At 55.7% G+C, this 15497-nt stretch overlaps 1 protein-coding gene and 1 long non-coding RNA gene across 2 annotated transcripts; one reads left to right on the top strand and one right to left on the bottom strand.

The window, feature by feature from the left end:
- Positions 1-5029: 5029 nt before the first annotated feature.
- DNAJB8 (DnaJ heat shock protein family (Hsp40) member B8) lies at positions 5030-6119 on the bottom strand. Its single transcript, XM_007097374.2, has one exon. It carries the CDS (start codon positions 5818-5820, stop codon positions 5128-5130), a length of 693 nt encoding a protein of 230 aa, XP_007097436.1. The 5' UTR covers positions 5821-6119; the 3' UTR covers positions 5030-5127.
- A 96-nt stretch (positions 6120-6215) lies between these two features.
- LOC122232593 lies at positions 6216-15217 on the top strand. The gene is made up of 3 exons (XR_006209939.1): positions 6216-6333; positions 11347-11426; positions 13791-15217. It is a non-coding gene; the product is annotated as an uncharacterized LOC122232593 (long non-coding RNA).
- The last annotated feature ends 280 nt before the right edge of the window (positions 15218-15497 follow it).

Genomic DNA, 15497 nt, shown 5'->3' with positions numbered 1-15497 from the left:
CCCTTATCTGGGTCCAGCCCCTGCACAATTGCTGGGAGCCCATCCCCATGACAACGGGGCAGATGGCGGCTGCGATTAGCCTCTCTCCCTCCCGCCAAGGCTCAATCCGTCTTTGAAATTAAATCAGCTGCGATAACATCGACTGGCCAGAGGGAGGGAGGGCGGGCAGAGGCTGCCTGGGCCCCACCCACCCCGCCCCAGGCCCTGGGTGCAGGGGTGGGGGGAAGGATGAGGAGGGCAGAACAGGCTCCCCCGCATGGCAGTATGACCTTGACCAAGTCTCTAACCCTCTGAACCTCAGTTTCCCCATCTGTAAAATGGGGGCACATAGCCCTCTTTTGGGCTGGTGCAAGTCCCTGGGGAGAGTATGCATACAAAGTTCTTCCTGGGGACTCAGTAGGGTTGAGAACATTGCTCCCCAACCCCAGTCCATGCAGAAACCAGACTCCGGTGGAAACACGCCTGTGGGGGTCACACTGCTGGCCAGGCCTGAGGCTACTCATAGCAGACAGGTTGCAGAGCTGGCTCCCCACCTGCTCTGTGAACCAGGGAGCATCCCTCCCCAGGGCTCTGGTGCCCTGACTTGTAAAATGTTCCAGTGTCACTAAATCCTAGTGCCAGAAGAACATGCCGGGACGCCATGTTGTCCAACCCGTGATGGGGACCCCACTCCTTCCCTACCTGATTTGGGTCCCTTTCAAGTTCCAGGGGCCCTGGAAGGATGAGGGGGGTACCCTGGGGTGAGGTGAGGGGTGGAGAAGGGGAAGCCTGACTAGGTCTGAGGTCTCCCTGAGGAAGTGGCATCTGGGAAGAGACCAGAGGGGTTGGCAGGAGTTTAGCTGGGTGGGGCTGAGTGGGGAGAGGTGTTTCAGGTAAAGGGGTCACCATGTGCAAAAGTCCCGAGGCAGGACAGCAGCAGAGAGAGTGAGGGGGGCCTAGGGAGAGGCACAAAGACCGGAAGGCAGGTGTGGAATGAGGTGACTGCTTGGCAAGCTGGGAGGAGGGTTCCAGGTAGAGGGTACAGCCAGTGCAAAGAGCCTGAGGCAGGAGCATGCCAGGTATGTGTACAGACTGGTGAGAAGGCAAGTGGGGCTGGAGGAGAGCTAGCAATGGGAAAACCACGGATGTCGCAGGGGGCCCTTGATGCAGGGCCTTGTAGCCACCATTAGGACTTTGGCTTTTCCTTTGAGTGTCTCCTCAGACTCTTTTTCACAAGATCCTTCTGTCTGCCGGGATAAGAACAGCATGAAGGAGGAGAAAGGAGGAGGCAGGGCAGCCCAGGGGGAGGCTGACACAATGTCCAGGGGAGTGATGGGGGGGTCCAGGAGGCAGCAGTGGAAATGAGGAGCTACATTCTGAAGGTGGGGCCCTTCACCGCTTAGGAGGCCCCTTGAGGCTGGGCCAGGAGCAGGCCCTCAATGTCACCCCCCCCCCCAGGGCACTCTTGCATGAGAAGTGGGACAGAGCTGGACCCAACCAGCCTGGCCAAGTCAGGGTGTGCGTGCTGGGCCATGGGGGCTCTGTGGGGGCCCCAGGCTTCCTCGCTGCCACAAGTCTCGGCACCTGGCACAAAGCCAGGCCCAGACGGCCGGGTTCCCTCGGCCAGAAGGTCCTGCTCCGGCGAGGCCCGGGGAGGCCTCTGCAAGGGGGTGACAATGGAAGCAAGGCCCCCAAGGATGAATTTAACAGGCAGGCCAAAGGAGGTGAGAAGGGTGGCTCAGAGTGTGGGAACAGAATGTACGAGCCGTGGATGCTCGTACAGGCCCGGCAGCCAGTGCCTGTGGGGGGCGGGTGAGACGTGCGGCTAGAAAGGCAGCAGGGGCCCCGAATGCCCATTTGGGGAGTTTGGACTTTATCTTCGGTTGTGCATCCCTAGGTGCACCCCAGCCTGTCCGGGCTTCAGTTCCTCAGTCTGTCTGGGGACTAAGGGTTGAGACAGGATTCAGCGGGGTGGCTGACGACCCGGCACACTTGTGGCCAGATACAGCCGCAGGAGGAGTTTGGGAGGGGAATGCCATGATCGGTCACAGGTCTGAGCTGGAGAGAGAAAGCACGGGCTTTGGAGCCAGGCTTGGTGAAAGGAAGGGAGTGCCGGCCGTGAGCCTTGGCCCGGGGATCCTGGGGGTGTTTGGGAACACCAGTGCTTTGCAAGCACCCGGATCTGTGCTGTGCACCCAGCTCCAGGGCCATGCGACCGCCTGGGCGGCCGGCCGTAATTGGATTTGCCCAGCAGCTGTCAGAGCTAAGCGGGCCCACTTGATGCAGCCGCGGTTGGCCAGTAATTGGTGAAATTAGCAGGTCGGCAGGGGCACAGGTCAGGTGGTTAATGCTGTAGTGGGGGCTTTGATGAAGTTAGTCCCATTGCAGGGCTGGGAGCTGGGGTTCAACCTTCTGTGCGTCATGGGGCTCTCCTGCTCCTCCAGTAACATGGTTAGGAGACCTCCAGCTGCTGGTCTGTCCCAGAGGCTCCCGGAGGCAGGACCCAAGAAGCTAGAGGCTAGGCAGAGCCTGGAGGTGCGGCCAACAGCCAGGTCACCTACAGTGTCCTCTCAGCCAGGGCACTTGCAGCACCCAAGGGGCTTTGTATCCCCTAGAGATCTGGGGTGATGCCCCTTGACTTCTTAGAAGAAACCTTCAACAGGTTCCCCTTGGAGATAAGTACCCAGGTCCACCTGCAGGCTTCCAGCACCACACCCTGACTTCCATGATGGGTGCTCCTCAGCTTAAGTGTGCATTGGGAAATGGGAATGAATTCCTCCCAGGTCTGTCTTTGGCCAGATCCCACCCTCCCCTATAGGTTTATGGCCTCCCCAGAAGTCTCGCCCATCATGAGTTCTGGAAGCTGTCCTCTGAACACATCCCTTGATTCTTGCTGTTCCCTGGAACAGTGTGCTCCGACCTCCTTTCATTTCACATCATTTATTGGACACCTACTACTTGCCAGGCCAGGAGTCGAGATGCATAGGTGAGCAAAACCTGATCAGGCCCCAGGATGATTGGTACTCACAGTGCCTTTCCTGGCCACGCCCACACACCCCCTCTTCGCAGCCTGGGAACCAAAGACCCTGTCACTAATCGGCCTTGAACCCTGAAGCCTGGAATCGCCTCTATTTCTGGCTCCACTCCAGCCCCAAGGAATAAGGAATTGCCAGCATGCCGATCTTTCATAGATGCATTCGTGCATGCGTGCACACACGCATACACACACACTGGCAGACACACTCACAGGCACACTCCTCCTTTGTTGCCGCGATTATTATTATTATTGTTATTGTTACCATTATTATTTTGAAGGTAAATCCTTTGGATGAAATCCTGGCTCAGCCACTTGCCAGTTATGTGACTCTCCTCTCAGTTTCCTCTTATGTAACGTGGGTCAACGACTACGATCTGGGAGAGCGTGGGCATCAAATGGAACTGTGGGTATGGCCCTCACTGGCCTCTTTGCTGTTCCTCAACAGGGCAGGGTTTGCGTTTACTCTTCCCTCTGTCGAGAATGCTTTTCCCCCAGATAACTACATGGTCCCTGATCTCACTTCCATTCCCCAACTGAAAACTCGCCTGCCCGTGCCCTTGACCCCATCCTTCTCCATGAGCCTACCTGCCTGTATTTCCTCCCTCACATTCATTATGACAGGGACAGGGGACAATGTTCCACACACCTGCTTGTTCTCTGGCTCCCCAGTACAACGTCTGCCCCATCGGTGCAGGAGTCTGTCTTGCCCATTGCTGTATCCCCAGGACCTGGCGCTGTGCCTGGCATATAATAATCCGCCCAATACATATCTCTTGAATTGTGCTGAATTAAAAGTGCAGGACACATCTGAAACTGGAGATTGCTTCAGCATAAAAATATGCTTAAAAAATATTTTTAAAAGACTAGCACTTGGCAGGCCCACACGGAATCAGAATTCGGCACTGTCACTCCTTCCGTGATGGGAAGCTCACTCCCAATGGAGTGTGTCTGAGAATGTGAGGCCCGTGCCTTTTGTGGCTCCTTCAATGCCCTAGTGCCAACACTGAGGACACAATGCCGAGGACAGAGCCCTGTGGTCCAGCTGTAGCAACCTCACTCAGGGTCATGGACAAACACACACAAGCATGCCCACGCAAACACCTTCATACAACAAATATTTACTGTGTATCTACTGTCTTCGTGCCCTGGGGTAGGTGCTGGACGTGAGCAAAAACAGGATCAGAGTTCCTGTTTTTGTGTTTATGGTCCACTGGGGCAGCAGACTGAACTCAAACCATCTTCCACTTCTCTGTGCTGGACATATACAGACAGAGATGTGTGCACAGTGTCCACACATGTGACCCTCAGGCAAAAGTCCCTCCTACATAGGGTTACTTTGGGGGTCAACTGGAAATTATATAACAGGGTCCCAGTCCTCAGAAGGCCTCCTTGAAGAGGTGGTGGTTGAGCAAAAGCCTACAGATGAGTGGGCAATTACCAGGGAGAACAGCGTGTGCAAAGGCCCTGAGGTTGCAAGACATTTGGTTCCATGGAGAAATAGAGAGGAGGTCAGTATGTCTGGAGCTTAGAGAGTGAGGGTTGCCGGGACGTGAGACCAGGAAGGCGTTCAGGGGCCAGGCCACTAGGGCCTCATGGTGAGGATGAGGCCTGAGGTCTTTATGCTTAGAGCAGTGGGAGCCACTGACGGTTTACAGCAAGGCAGGTGAAGCGATGCAGCTTGGGTTGGGCACGATGGCCAAATGAAAAATCACTGGGGGGCAGGGGGCTGAGACGTGGAGCTGGGAGGCCCTGGGAGGATGATGCGGCCCCATCAGAGAGCCAACGGCAGGCTCAGAGTCATAAGGCTGGGCCGAGAAGGATAGGCAGTCACGGCACGAGAGGGGTCACAAACCACGAACGCGGCCCACATGTGCAGGCGGCACCCACGGGCCAGAGCACACACACCCCTCTGCGGCTGGGGCCCGGCCTGCCAAGCAGGTTCCCCACGCTCCCCAGCAACTGCCCCCCTCTCCCCCCCACCCCCCCCCACCCCCGCCACATGCAGGCAAGCTGTTCTCATGAACTCACTTGGCACCTTTATTAAGCATCAGCCGCACTCACGCCCTGGGGCGCGGCGGCGGGTGGCAGGCCAGGGGCCCAGGTGGCCTGGGTCACTTGTCCACCTGCTTGAGCTGCTCCTTGCCATTGATGGTCACTGACCTGAGCCGCCCGTCCTCCTCCACCTCCACGCGCTCCTGCCCGTTTTCCACGATGCGCTTGGTGGTGACCTTGTGTCCGTTGACCAGCTCGGTGGACGACATCACCGACTTGAACCCCGAGCTGCCGGAGCCCCCGAAGGAGGTGGACGAGAAGGTGGTGTGGCTGGCACCGCCACCCCGGCTCAGGGCGTCGAAGGACGAGAAGGCTTCCATGAAGGCCGGGAACTCGCCAAAGCCGGCCGAGAAGGCCCCCCTCAGGCCGTGGCCCTGGCCAGCGCGGTTGCTGTTGAAAGGGGTGTCCCAGAAGTCGAACGAGAAGGGGTCCAGGCCACCGAAAAACTCGCGGAAGATGTCCTCGGGGTTACGGAAGGTGTAGCCGGTGTCGAAGGGGCTGCTGTAGGGGGTGCTGGCCCCGCCACCGGCCCGCCAGCTGTTGCAGCCCGCTCGGTCGTACACGGAGCGCTTCTTGGAGTCGGACAGCACCTCGTAGGCCTCGGACACCTGCTTGAACTTCTTCTCAGCCTCCTCCTTGTTGTCGGGGTTCTTGTCCGGGTGCCAGCGCAAGGCCAGCTTGCGGTAGGCCTTCTTGATGTCCTCTGGGGAGGCGCTCGCCTGCACCCCCAGCACTTCGTAATAGTTGGCCATGCCGAGGCGGGGGTGGGGAGAAGGGGGAGGCGAAGGTGGGGGAGAAGGTGAGGTGGGCACCGGTGGCCTGGGTGGCAGGGATGGGCTCAGAGGAGGCAGCAGCTGGTGTGGCTCCCTCAGCGGGGGGGGGGGGGGGGGGGGGGGGGGCGGGGCCTTGCTGGAATCTACTGGCTCCGGGCACGGCTCTGCCCAGTGAGTCTACCCTTTCATAGTACCAGTTCTCAGGGACAGGTGGGCGCCTCCACTGACAGGGGGAGGGGGAGGGAGCACTGCCACAGTGGGGCCAGGCCAGGGGCAGGCCCCCCTGCGGAGCAGAGGCTGGGCCCTTTGTGACATCAGCCCCCCCCCCTCCGGGGCGGGGCAAATCCCCCAGCTCTGGACCTGGCCTGCCCCTGCCAAAGAGGTGGGCACCTTGGTGGGCCTGGAATTTGGAGTTTGGTCACGCTGGGTCTGTTGGCTGAGCTCCTGGGAGCCAAGGAGCAGAGGCAGAATCTGTCGCAGGATCGGGCCTAGGTGAGCCTTGGTCAGGGAGGGGGAGGGAGGCCTTCCTGCCACAGGCCCACTTAGCTGGGTTGTTGGGATAGAGTGAGGGGGCCCGAAGTGGGGAATCAGGCAGGGAGGCAGGCGCAGGAATTCATTCTTCTTGTACCCCTTAATAGGGTCAGATCCTCAGAGGTCAGCCCCACAAAGGCAGGGGTGTTCCGTGCCTGGTGATCAGTAAATGTTTGTTTAATGACTGAGGCTCAGAGACATGCAGGATGTATTCAGGGTCACACAGCAGGTCAGTGAGAGAGAGACAGAGGCAAACCCAGGGCTGTCTGAGGACAGCAAATGGAAAGAAGCATTCCGCGCAACTCTGGAAGAAAGAGAAATCGGGATTGATAATGGGGGTAGTGGGTTAGATCGTGGCCTCCCCAAAAGCTATGTCCCTGTCCTAATCGCTGGAAACTGTGAATGTGATCTTATTTGGAGGAGAGATCTTTGCAGATGTAATTAAATTAGGGGTGTCGAGATGAGAGCATCCTGGATTATCAAGTGTCCTTACAGGGACATACAGAACAGAGGGGTAGCAGCGTGGCACAGGGAGAGCCTGAAGTCGCCAGAGGCCAGAGGGAGGGTGTGCGGCCCTGTGACACCTTGCTCGTGGACTTCCGGCCTCCAGGACTGTGAGAGGTTACGTTTCTGCCGTTTGAGGCTTTTGTTCTTTTTTTTTTTTTCAAGTTTATTTGTGAGAAAGAGACAGCGTGAGTGGGGGAGGCATAGGGAGCGAGAGAGACACAGAATCCCAAGCAGACTCCACACTGTCAACACAGAGCCCGACACGTGGCTCGAACTCACGGACCGTGAGATCATGACCTGCGCTGAAACCGAGAGTCGAACGCTTAACCGACTGAGCCACCCAGGCGCCCCTCTGTTAAGTCACCCAGTTTGTGACTTAGTAAGCTAGCAAGGTGAGTGAGGTAACCACAGGTTCCTAGGCATTTACATTTCCTTAATTCTTGCTCCCATGTAGATCCTTAATTCTATGATCCCATGATCGTACTTAGAAATAGCAAGGAACTATACTGATTTACTGATTGACGTCTCTTACTCCCTTCCCCTCACCCCCTCCAGTTGGGGTGGAACACAGGCTAAACTGCCTAGTAAGCGCATCCGCGAGGAGAGAGCTGTTGGGATCACTAAGTCCTACCTAAGAAGGCATTCCTGGGGCGCCTGGGTGGCTCAGTTGGTTAAGTGTCTGACTTCAGCTCTGGTCATGATCTCACGCTTCCTGGTTTCGAGCCCTGAGTCGGGCTCTGTGCTGACATCTCAGAACCTGGAGCCTGCTTCGGATTCTGTCTCTCTCTCTCTCTCTGCCCCTCTCCCGCTTGCACTCTGTATCTCAAAAATAAATAAATGTAATAAAAAAATGTTTTAAGAAGGCATTCCTCTGCCTTCTCTCCTTCCTTCCTTCCCTGCCCATCTTCCTTTCTCTAGTCCCTACCCCATACCCCTGTCTGTACTCTCTCTCTCTTTCTCTCTTCCTTCCCTCTCTGTCAGTGCTACATTCCCAGAACCTAACAGGGAACAGCAGGTTCTGGCCAATCCCAAATGCCAGGAGGTGGAACTCAGAATCTGGAGACACTTTGCAAGCCTGACCTAGAGTGAGAGATGCTGTCACCCCCATACACCTCCCCAGGAGCAGGACTTGTCCTCTGTGCCCCGTGTCCATCTGCCACATGGGCTGACACCTAACACATATCACTCAGTAGAGGAAATAGACAACCGAGAATAAGTCCACTGAGTGTAGCTACAGATGAAAACGCTTCTTTATTTTTGTAACTGTTTCTGTCACTGTAGTCACAGCCTGTTCTCGACGGGCCTGCCCATTGGACCTGGGGAAAGCTGCCTGCCTGCCCAATTCTCAGTGACGACTGTGGGGACAGTGACGGCGAAGGGGGTGTGTGGTGGCCAGTAAGGCATTGTTAACATGGTGGAGGTGATTAGGGTAGCATTTCTGACATGGAGGCAGTGGTGAGGGTGAGAGTAAGTATGGCAGTGATAGTGGAGTTGATAATGACAGACAAGGTGCTGGTGGTGGTGACACTGACCCTGGACGTGTAACAATGGACGGGATGGACGGTCATTGGGCACCTTTGATAGCGACAGTGGAGGTGTGACGGGGAGGTGATGGAAAGGCTCCTATCGGGGAGGGTGGTCATGGCAGCCATGGTCCTGGAGGTGGTGACGTTGGTGACGGTGATGGTGACAAAGGCAATGGAGTAGAGGAAGTTGCGTGCTGTACAGCTTTGCTTTGGTAACAACCCCCACATCCCAGAGCCTTACGACAGCCATTTAGGCCTTGCCCACTTCTGTCAGCTGCTGGGGTTCCAACTCGCACGTCTTCTCATCTGGGATTCCGGATGAGGAAGGGCTCCGGTCTGGAACGTGGTGTTCTCGTGGCAGAGAGGGTGGGAGAAAGAGCCGGGCGAAAGGCGGAGTGCCTCTGGAAACTTCTCCCGGGATGGGATGTAAGTCGCCCTTGCTCATGCCATGAGGCCAAGGCCAGCATCAGCGAGGTGGGGAATGGCACTCCTTCAGGAAGTGTCCGCACGTCTCAGGCTACAGGTGGGGAGGCACAATCCTCTTAGGGAGTGGGTGATCTTGCAGCATGCGGAGGGTGGGGGGTGGCCCTGGTGCTGCCGGCGATGGCAATGCTCTGGTGACCGAAGCGCTGCTCAACACGACAGGACCTGTGACAGCAATGGAGGGCTTGCTGACAACAGTCACGATGTGCTCTAGCTACGGTGTTGATGCTGATGGTGATGAAGCAGCAGGTGCGATGTCCTGGAGTTTCTGTTGCTAACTCAGCGTTGCCGCCCCCCTCCTCCATGGTCCCCTCGGCGTCCTAGAGAATTCGGGAAGATTTTCCAGAATCCCCTTCCCCATGTGGTTCCGGGGTGGAGTCTGCCAATGCATGAGCTACGGAAAGCAGAGGAGAGAGAGGCCGTTGTGGGCCGACGGCAACTGGAGGTCTGCAGGAAGTTCTGGGCAACCCTCTGAGAACCGCCCCCCTTCAGAGATGCAGACTGAGATGCTCAGGGGCGGGGCGGCGGGGGGGGGGGGGCTTCCAAGAAGATCGTGAGATTCCAGCAGCTTCCAGGCAAACTCTTAAGATCTTGCCACTTTGGGGCAGCAGACCAAGACCATCAGTGATGCCTCGTTTCCCTGATCTTTACGCGCCCAGGTCGTCCCCTGGTCGTGAAAACTCACACTTTGTGTCTTCATACCTGTCACGGTCAGCAGCTGTGTGCACGTGGTCATGGTGACAGTGGCTCAGGGGAAGGTGGTGTGGGCGGTGGGGGTGACAGACGCGACAATGACGGTGGGCATGAGGAGGGAGGTGGGCAGTGGGGACACTGGGCCAGGGGACACGGTGGTGACACGGGTGGTGGTGACAACAGTAAGGGTAGTGGCAGTGACGGTAGCAATGGTGTCGTGGCGAGGGTGACACTGGCTGAGACGAAGATGGTGTTGGTGACACTAATGGCGGTGACGTGGGTCAAGGAACGTGAATACTGTCGAGGTGGAGGCCGGTGGTGACAGTGGCGGTGGCGTCAGAGGCGGGATGTGGTGGTGGTGACGATGTGATGATAGTGACCTGGTGCGATCGCTGGCGATACTGGAGGAGGCGGGGATGGTCATAATGGCGATGGTGGGGAAGAGGGAGGTTGATGGTGGACATAGGGATGGTCATACGTTTACGGTGATGCTAATGGGGTCATGCAACAACCGTCGGGGAGCTACAAGAGACACCTGAGGGTCCCATGGCCACGCAATCAGGACGCTGTGTGGCTGCTTACATCCAATTAAGAGACAAGGGACCCAGGATGATGAGATGCTTCCCCTCGACCCAGGGTCCCCTCTGCCTGCCTTGCCTGAGACTTGACCTGTAATGTCTTTGCAAAGAGGAACTTTCCTGTGGTCCTGGAGCTCCCCCAGCAAAGATCTCTGCACTTCTCTGACCCCAGGCCCTGTGCTCAGCCTGAGGCCCCACCCTGGGGTGGTCCGTCTGTAGGAGGCAGCGAGGATGGAGACAGGGCTGGAGACCCCCAGGGTTCAGGGCTGTCCCAGGGCTTATAGGATGGGCATACAACACAGAGGCAGATCTCAGCTGCTCACTGCCCAAGGATCTCAGAAGATGGGGGGCCCTCTCCAGCTTACCAAGGACGAGGTGGGGCGAGCTTCCTACAGACGAAGGTGTGGAACTTGGCAGAGGTGATATTCCCTGCCGAAAATCGTTCTGAGTCGTGTCCTCTGAAATCCTAAGACCAAAAGTGTTAAGAGCAGAGGCGTCTGAGTCCCTCCCCAGGGCCTGCGTGAGGACACAGGGATGTGCAGGCATGACCTGAGTTCAGCCCCCACACCCTTGACCACCACTGGCTGTTTGCTCACTTTCCCTCTCTGACCCTTGCTGTCCTCATTCACCGGTGCCGTGGGAAAACTCCTCCCCGTCAGGACTGCCTCCTCCCTGGGGAGCCAGGCTAACCTCCCTGGCTTGCAGCCTCTGTGTCCCCAGTCTGAGGCCCACCCTCAGGGCCTCAGGGGGCCTGCCTGCCCCCCGAAAGCCATGGCCTGGGAAGAAAAAGAGGACCTTGGGTGACCAGGTGATCTCAGGAAGAGCCTGATCCAGTGCATGCACGGGGAGGCCCAGAGAGGGCAGGGCACACCCAAGGTCACACAGCGGTCCCAGGAACCCTCCCCAGGGCGAGCTGATGGAGGCCGATTAGGCAGCCAATTGGTATTCTGAGCAGCCAGAGGCCCCTCTCTGTCTCTGTAATTAATGGAGTGGCTTTTTAAAAGGATTCTAATCACCCTCGATCCTATCTTCTTATCACTAGCGTTCCTAATTAGATGATCCTGGCAGTCACTCGGCTAATTCCCTCCAGCCTCATGCAGCCCTGCCCAGCCCGGGGCAGCCCACCCCACCCCCGCAGTCCACCCCAGCCCAGCCAGATGGGCAGTCCGGGCCTTCTCTCCCCTCAGGGCCCCTGGTTCTCTAACTGCATTACCTTCAGGATGGATGGGTGACAGCGATGGATGGGCCACTGGATGGACAGTGACAGGTGAGTGAAGGGACTGAATGATGGACAGCTATAAGGGTGGCTAGATGGCTGAACAGAAAACTGGGAGGTTCAGAGCTCAGCCTGTCAGGTCAGACAGCTCTGCCATTTACCAGCTGTGTGTTCTTGGGGAAGTCACTTAACCTCTCTGTCTCTCACTTTCTACATCTCATCTGTAAAGTGGGAATAATAATAGCATTTCCTCATAGGATTGCTGTGAGGACAGCTTAGAACAGAGAAAAGGCTGTGTATGTGGGATTGCTAGCCTAACGGGTGGATAGACGGATGGATGGAAAAACAGACAGACAGATGAATGAAGGGAAGGGGTAGTAGATGGACAGGTCTGTGGGAGGATGGGTAGAAGGGTCGATGAGCATATAAATTGGTGCGCTGATGGAGAGTTGGTCAGGTGGTGGGTTACTAGACAGGTAGAAGAGACAGTGAATGCCCAGTGCCAGGCAGGGCGGGCCTCTCTTCTTCTCCAGAGGTAACAGGACAATCTCAGCTTAGGTCCTGACACAGACGTGGCTCAGACCTGCTTTCCCTCCCCCAAGACGTCCAGGAAAGTGTCCTGTTCAACCTTCCTGGCCCGTGGTAATGGGTGCCCACTGGGTCCCCAGGATCCTTTCCCCTCAACCCCTACCCGGGTAACACCCTTCCTGGTAGTGGTCCACATGGTCTCTGGAAGCTCAGTTCTAGCCTCCAGTGGAGGGTTACTGCCTGAGCAAAGGCATCATTTGTGGGGACCGCCCCCGCCGTGTTCCAAAGTGCACCAGCCTGTTAGGGCAGCCACTCTCCTCTCCCCACCCATAGTGCCCTAGTCTTCAGACCATACCTGCATGGGGCAACCCTAGGCAGAGCTCTGATCCCACTTCCAACAGCTCATCCTAAGCCTCCAGGATGATTCAACCCCCACTGCCTACATACACACCATGGACCTCTGTAGCTTCTGGAATGTGGGGCATCCTGGGTCTTTCTGGAAAGAGTATAGAACAAAGAAGCCTGAAGTATCTTCCAGAGTCAAGACTTACATGCATATGCACACATTCATACCAACAATCATCCACCCACCTATCACCCACTTACCCATCTATCCATCTATCCATCCATCCATCCACCTATCCATCTACCCACCTACCCATCCATCCATCCATCCATCCACCCATCCATCCATCCATCCATCCACCCATCCATCCATCCATCCATCCATCCATCCATCCACCTATCCATCCACCTATCCATCCATCCATCCATCCATTCATCCATCCATCCATCCATCCACCCATCCATTCATCCATCCATCCACCCACCTATCTATCCATCCATCCACCCACCCATCCATCCACCCATCCATCCATCCATCCATCCACCTACCATCCATCCATCCATCCATCCAACCATCCACCGATCCATCCACCCACCTATCCATCCATCCATCCATCCACCTATCCATCCATCCATCCATCCATCCATCCATCCACCTATCCATCCACCCACCTATCCATCCATCCATCCATCCACCTACCATCCATCCACCCATCCATCCATCCATCCATCCATCCATCCACCTGTCCATCCACCCACCTATCCATCCATCCATCCATCCACCTATCCATCCATCCATCCATCCATCCACCCATCCACCCATCCATCCATCCACCCATCCATCCAGCCATCCATCCACCTATCCATCCATCCACTCATCCATCCATCCATACATCCATCCACCTATCCACCCATCCATCCATCCATCCATCCATCCACTTCCTTGTCCATCCATCTACCCATCCATCCATCCATCCACTTACTCATCCAGCCAGCCAGCCCTTCATCTATCCATCCAACCACTTATCCCATATGTTTCTTGAGCACCTATGCATACATGTACTATAAGCCAGGCACTCCTCTGGGTGCTGCAGGTATATATGCCAGTGAACACACTAGCCAGGGCGTTGCCCTCATGGAGTTGACAGCTAGCGGGAGAGACACAAGAAACTAATAATAAATAAACATAATATAATGTCAGGTAGTGATAGCTGCCATGAGGAAAAACAAAGAAGAAGGAGGATGACAAGCCTTCTCTTTCAGACAGGGTAGGCAGATAGGGCCCCACCCACCTCCACATGCATGTCAGGCATCCATGCCCCCACGCAATATGTGTGTGCCTATACACACGAACACAAGTGTCCACGTGTACACACAGGCACACAGGTGCCTCCCTACAAGGCCTGCAGCCCTGCTGTGCATTGAGGGTACGGTGCCTCCAAAGATGCCCCTGCCCACCCACACTGGGGAGGTCTGGCCCACCTCTCTGGCCAGAACTGTTTCCTTCTTCCTCACCCTGACCTTCCCATATCCCCTCTCCAGGCCTGCTCACCAGTGTCCCAGCACACATCTGGGTTTCACTGGGTCAACTGGAGAAGGGCCTAGGTGACTTCCATGCAATTCGCAATTCAGATCCACACATCTTTCTGCACTGGTGCAGGTGCAAGCTGGAAACAGAGCAGAATTCAGCTGTGTCACCCACACCCACAGAGGGCCCTCCCAATCCCAGGCTGTGGGAAAGGAGCAGAGACCCACAAACACGTGAAGGCAGCTGCAACAAGCATTGGAGACACCTGGGGTGACATCTGGGCAGGGCTTAAACAGGGCAGTTCCAGCAGGGTCTATTGAGAGAGGTGACATTAGCCTCACACATGTGAAGGTCCTCGGATTTAGACTCTGGATGTCCTTTCCCAAGGGTATAAATTGCTCGGTCGTGGAAAAAAACAGTATTTCCAGGTGGGAAGAAAATGTTCATCATAGGGCTGTAAGCACTTTCAGACTACGGAGTGCATTATAAATGAACCTCTTCCTAAATCAGTGCTCTCAACAGGGTCAGCCCTCCCTCCCCAGGGGACAATGACAGGAGACATTTTTAATTGTCATGACAAGGGGGTAGGGTTGCTATTCGCATCTCGTGGGGCAGGGTCAGGGATGCCACCAAACATCCTACGAGGTACAGGACAACCTTCCACCACAAATAATGATCCAGTCCCCAGCATCAGTGCTATCGAGGTGGAGAACTCTGGTCTGAACCCTGAAGCCACCATTTGAAAAGTACGGTTATATTGCATTTGTGTTTTTACTGTGCCTAAGGCATTCATTTCTTTAATGTGAACGTTCAAAACATACAGGCGGTCTGTTTGGTTATTTATTTCTTAATAAAGCAGGGGCCTTGATACAGGGGGGTGGTTTCACGCAGAGGGAGCAGCGAGCACAAAGCCTCGCGTGGTGGGAGAGCCTCGTCTGTGGTCTATTGTGCCTGGGACTGAGGAGACAATGAGGGGGAAGGGCCTATGGGGGTGCAAAGGTCATGCAAGTCTCAGATGCCAAACTCAAGAGCTTGGATCAGGTCCCGAGCTGGGGAGCCCTCGGGTGGATTTGAAGCACAAGGAGAATGTGATCAATGGCATGTTCTAGAATAATCTCTCTACAACAATGATGTTCCATTTCACGCCCAACAAACTGGTAACCATGTAAAAGGCAGACATTACCAAGTGCTGGCAAGGATGTGGATAGAGCAACGGGGATTCCCTGCCCTGCTGGTGGGAGTGTCAATGGGAACAACGAGTCTGGAAAATTCTTTGGCCTTATCTTGGAGATGTGAGAGTACTAAATCCTTTGACTCAGCAATTCCACTTCTAGGCTTCTGTGCCCAGAGAAACCCTCATGCATGGAGGAGGGATGAGAACAGCAAGCATATGCTCTCTTTATAATACAACACAGAAGGGGGGTGCCTGGGTGGCTTAGTCGGTTGAGCATCCGACTTCAGCTCAGGTCATGATCTCACAGTCTGTGAGTTTGAGCCCCACATCAGGCTCTGTGCTGACAGCTCGGAGTCTGGATCCTGCTTCAGATCTGTGTCTCCCTCTCTCTCTGCCCCTCCCCTGCTTGTTCTCTCTCTCTCTCTCTCTCTCTCTCTCTCTCTCTCTCCCTCTCTCTGAAAAATAATAAACATTAAAAAATTAAATAATAGAAAACAGGAGGATTGGCAAATACATTGTGTTATATTTATACGATGACATAGTATAT

This window comes from Panthera tigris, chromosome A2 (assembly GCF_018350195.1).
Source record: "Panthera tigris isolate Pti1 chromosome A2, P.tigris_Pti1_mat1.1, whole genome shotgun sequence".
NCBI classification, from domain to species: Eukaryota; Metazoa; Chordata; class Mammalia; order Carnivora; family Felidae; genus Panthera; species Panthera tigris.
Note: the sequence above shows the minus strand (reverse complement) of the source record. Positions and strands in the feature narration are given on the sequence as shown.

What these genes read in the sequence shown, in the direction of transcription:
- DNAJB8 (XM_007097374.2), bottom strand. Translation starts at nt 5,820, where the DNA reads ATGGCCAACTATTACGAAGTGCTGGGGGTGCAGGCGAGCGCCTCCCCA.